This window comes from Saimiri boliviensis, chromosome 6, assembly GCF_048565385.1.
Source record: "Saimiri boliviensis isolate mSaiBol1 chromosome 6, mSaiBol1.pri, whole genome shotgun sequence".
NCBI classification, from domain to species: Eukaryota; Metazoa; Chordata; class Mammalia; order Primates; family Cebidae; genus Saimiri; species Saimiri boliviensis.
In genome coordinates, this window is record NC_133454.1 from 59430993 (window position 1) to 59435325 (window position 4333).

The 4333-nt window shown below is 40.4% G+C and overlaps 1 protein-coding gene across 2 annotated transcripts; it reads right to left on the bottom strand.

The window, feature by feature from the left end:
* Nucleotides 1–346: 346 nt before the first annotated feature.
* On the bottom strand, nt 347–3135 carry TMEM225 (transmembrane protein 225). 2 transcript variants are annotated; one of them, XM_039471320.1, is made up of 4 exons: nt 2860–3135; nt 1952–2098; nt 1515–1649; nt 347–784 (listed from the first exon to the last, which is right to left on the bottom strand). In XM_039471320.1, the coding sequence occupies exons 1-4, from the start codon at nt 2888–2890 to the stop codon at nt 564–566; spliced, it is 534 nt and encodes a 177-aa protein (XP_039327254.1). In that variant the 5' UTR covers nt 2891–3135; the 3' UTR covers nt 347–563. The 2 variants fall into 2 exon arrangements, with proteins under 2 accessions (XP_039327254.1, XP_003923620.1); XM_003923571.3 differs by having other exon boundaries at nt 2710–3135.
* Between the last annotated feature and the right edge of the window lie 1198 nt (nt 3136–4333).

Below are 4333 nucleotides of genomic sequence, written 5' to 3' on the forward strand. Positions count from 1 at the left end.
CATTTGAAAAGCTGGCCTATATAATTTTTATAGATGCATACATTTGTAGTAAAAATGCCAACATGAATGTAAAATCATCAGCAATGCATCCTGCATTTTATGATAGGAAACAAGGGAGGGAAATGAAACTAGAGAAGCTTTTAGAGGAACATCAGTTATATCTATAAATTTAATTGAAAAACTTCTCAAAGAAATAATGTTAAAATTTTATAAAGTTGGGTGATATGTACATAGATATTTAATAATTGTTTTATATTGTTTACGTATCTCTGAAATATTTCACAATAGCAATAAAAACTATTATATATCATTATAAATCTTTGTGATGTATAGACAATACAGCAAGTATTATTTATATGAAAATATTATATTAACAACAAATGTTGCAGAAGAAACTATTCATTCAGCAGGCCAGGATGTATTTAAAAAGCCATCTTCCAGATCTTTTTACAAACCCTGACCAAGAAGTCAAATAGAGGCAACATGGTTGGAGATATAGCACACACCCACAAAGTTTTTTTTCCATAAAGATGAGCATATACTGCAAGAAATAGGTGGCCAAATCACAGAGCCCAGGTTACCCGACGTGTTTGTTTGTTTACTGTTCCTTCCTTTGGATTCACAGTGTGTGCTCGGACACTGCTACGAGGCATTGCAGTGCGTTCTGGTAATGAAGTGCCTTTGATACAATTCTCAGATTCCTTACATTGTTTGTCAGATTTATGGATGTTCAGACAGGTACAGCAACCAGTAGACAACTGGTACTCCAGTAGAGAGAAGATTCCTAGGGAAAAGAGATTCCAGGGAATGGGATGAAGGAACAACAAAGAGTCACAGAAACAATTCCCTCCAATTTAGCTGAAGACCCTGACCCAAAGCCCAGTGGATCCCTTTTAACTACCCAAAGCAATCAGGGAGGTGAATGCTTTAGTGGAAGAAACTGGAAGTGTATGCACAATAGCTTAAATGCTGCTCAGCTTAAGAAAATTGAGGACTCTTTTTGAAAAAGAACATGCTCCTTTTTGGGGTAGGAAGTGCAATTACAAATGAAATTTTAAAGACTTCTTAGGAAAGGAGATATTTTGGTTTTGGTAGATGGCCATCTAGTATCAGATATTATTTCTCTTTGCCCTCAAACTGCCTTGACGCTACAGTATACTCCCAGGGTGACAGTTCATCTCCACAGTGGCTGAGCATTCTGTCTCAGACACCCAACTTGGTCATGACTTTGATGGTTATCTCTGCACTAAAGTGGGGAGGGTATGAACGGCAAAAGAAAAGGTGGAGACGAGGAGCTGCTCTCTGAGGCCAGGCACAGCAGACATCTCACATAGGCCTGACCTCCCACTCTCCTTGGAGAAACTGTCCTCAGAATGAATCCAGGTGAACTGCAGCCTTTTAAAATGTAAGGTTTGGCACTCACCCCTCTATTCCCACATCCCAACCTTTTACCCTTCCCTCTGTTGGGCATAGATTGGTTCTTAACACCCTTCAAGGGCCCTGGAGGCACTCACCACAGACAAAAAGAAAGAAAATGTTTAAGTAGGCAGTGTACATGATCCAGTTGATATTGTAACTAGAGAAGTGCACAGATTGACCTTGCATCAGCTTGTTGTGATATAACATGAGTGCCCAGAGGAGAAGGATACCTAATGTCCAGACAAAAGGAAAAAAAGTCCCTTTGAGGAACTTTGGCTCCTTGATGCAAGTCTTCATTCAATACACACTTGACTTCCCAACCTCCACCCTGTTTAACAGCACCTTGCCCAAAGACTGATCCTGATCCTGCTTTTGTGGTACATTTAACTCAGAAGCCACATATATATATATATATATATATATATATATATATATAGCTGTATCTCTCTATATATGGTTTTCAGGGACTGCAGCCTGAACCCACCCATCAAAGTACACCTGCAAACTTGTGTTACGGGATCCAGGAAGTTACCTGATAAGAAACTGAGGATGGTAGTGAAGAGGTGTATGTATTTGTTTTGAGGAATCAGATAGGTTAATTTCATACCCAGGATCAAGTTAAGGAGGAAGGAAAGGCCAAGGCTCGACATCATCATAATTCTGACCACTTTTAGGTCATCTGTTGGAAAGCAGAAGCTGTTTTGAGAGGACATATATTTCTTCCAGGCATTTCCACCTGGGGTCCAGAAATCTCTAGGTTAAAATAGGAATAGGGTGAAAGATTTGATTCAATAATAAGAAAGAAGTTGCAAAAGAACAAAGAGGCAGAGGAACCTTAAGCTGAATGAGAAAGACAACCAGAAACAGTTGTTCTCTATTCTGTTGTCTCTGTATGTGTCTTTCTCTTCTATTATTTTCTTCAAACTCATTTCTTGTTAAATACCCCAATTCACCCTATCATCATCTTCTACTGGCAATACAGACTATTTAATGCCAGTTACCTTTCTTTCTTACCCACATGTCTAGTTGTGCTGATCACCCTACTGCTACTGCTGAGACTTCTCAAATGTCCAGCAGTTAAGGCTGTGAGCACACAAACTTTTCTCCAGAATTCCTAAATGGTGAGATTTTGGAGTCTGCCTTGAGTGCATTGACTATGGAAGAGAGGACACTGCAACTTGAGAAGCTGCACCAGAAAATAATGGGCACACTGGTAAGATTAATGCAAGTTAAGGAAAGTTAAGGACACCCTTCCTTTCTACCCATCTATTTCTAGAGTACAGTTCTGACCTTCTGGCCAAATAGTACTGCAACACCTCATCCATGGACTGTGGTTCATCTTGGCTTTTTCGTCTTCTGGATTCAAGTCAACCCATTCTTCTATGGCGATTCCCATCACCAATAAGATTATGGCCCAGGAGGAGAAAAGTGTGTTCATACCCTGGATGCTTCTATGTGAAACTTCCACCATTGTGAGTGAAAACTTCTAGCTGGAACCACCACCAGTATTTTTGCAGGTTTCTTCCTTGATTTGGTTAGTTATAGGAAGGGTGATATCTGAACTTTCAGTGGTTGCTGAGGCATTGGTGGCAGCAGAATCTGAAACAGCCTATAAAACAGAGAAGATAGATAACTCCCACCCTTCACCACTTCTGTATCTGTCAGGGTCAGCCTGCTGTCAGGACTGCCAACTGCCATGGAATCATCTATTGGTTTGACCCTTGACCCTGGGGCCTAGTGGAGTGAAAGAACCAAGGGGTGCAGAAGTCCTAAGAGAGCTATCAGATATAGAGGTCTGACATCACATATAGAAACAGCTGTCAGATACGGGATCATTAGAGGCCTTGAATGAAATTAGATGTGCATGACTAAAGAGGTCCAATTTAGGAGTTAGAATCACACACTCCAGGATTAGTTAACATTTGGTAGGGGTCAGTGAAGAGGAAAAGGATTTCAAGATCATTGAGATAAATAGCTAGCTAGTATCACAAAACGGAATGACCATTCAAAATTTAGGACGTTTGAAGAAATGTGTGCTCCCATGGGGAGGTTTCCGTGATGTTTAGTTAGACAGTCATCCAGGAAATAAACCATCACCCTGAAACCAGACAACTGGCTGGATACACTGAGCCGTTATAGCCCAATTTCATTTATAAGACATGGGTAACCATTTCTTGTCAGAATTGCCTCTGTAACTTGGCACATAAAACATTTTTGGATTCCTTGAGTGGGCGAACATGGTATGCATCAGAGTCAAGAGCTAGAGGACTTCTGCTGCAGTCCAAAAACATGCCTTTTACACAGCTAAGATGAGCTTCATCTCCAAAGGCCTCACTCTGCCTGTTTTCTGACCTCAATGCAGGCCACTTTCCTTGGGTCAAAATAGACTTTTTTTTTTTTTTTTTTTACCTCAAACATGTCAAGCTGTCTTTCTTCTAATCTCTCTACACATCTTTGTGCATTGTTAATATTTATCTTTTTCATTTTTAAACACAATACTAAACAATATACTTAATATTACTAGGGAGGCTTTAGGGTTAAGAAAATGGACTAAGGATCCTGGTTTTAAATTGTGGCTCTATCACTCGGCAGCTGTGTGGTCTTAGAGACAATGTTTCCTATTACCTAGGAACTCTGTAAAGATTAAGTAAGTTTAGAGACATAAAGCACTTGAAGGAGTTCTTGGCACATAATATATGATTTGTCAGCAATTACCATAGTATTAATTTGGGTTTTCTGGGAAAAGACTCTGAGGCAGGAATTTGTACCTAGAGAGTTTTTTGTGAAGCACTTTTGGGAACCACACCTGTAATTGTTTAAGCCTCAGGCGTCCCCAAACTATGGCCTGCAGGCCGCATGCGGCCCCCTGAGGCCATTTATCCGGCTCCCCCGCCGCACTTCAGGAAGGGGCACC

Coding starts and splice junctions, on each gene's coding strand:
- TMEM225 (XM_003923571.3), bottom strand. CDS start 2,890: ATGGTGGAAGTTTCACATAGAAGCATCCAGGGTATGAACACACTTTTC. Junction 1,650..1,951: donor CATCCTCAGTTTCTTATCAG/GTAACTTCCTGG, acceptor TCTGGACATTAG/GTATCCTTCTCCTCTGGGCA. Junction 785..1,514: donor TTTCTTTCTTTTTGTCTGTG/GTGAGTGCCTCC, acceptor TCTTTTCCCTAG/GAATCTTCTCTCTACTGGAG.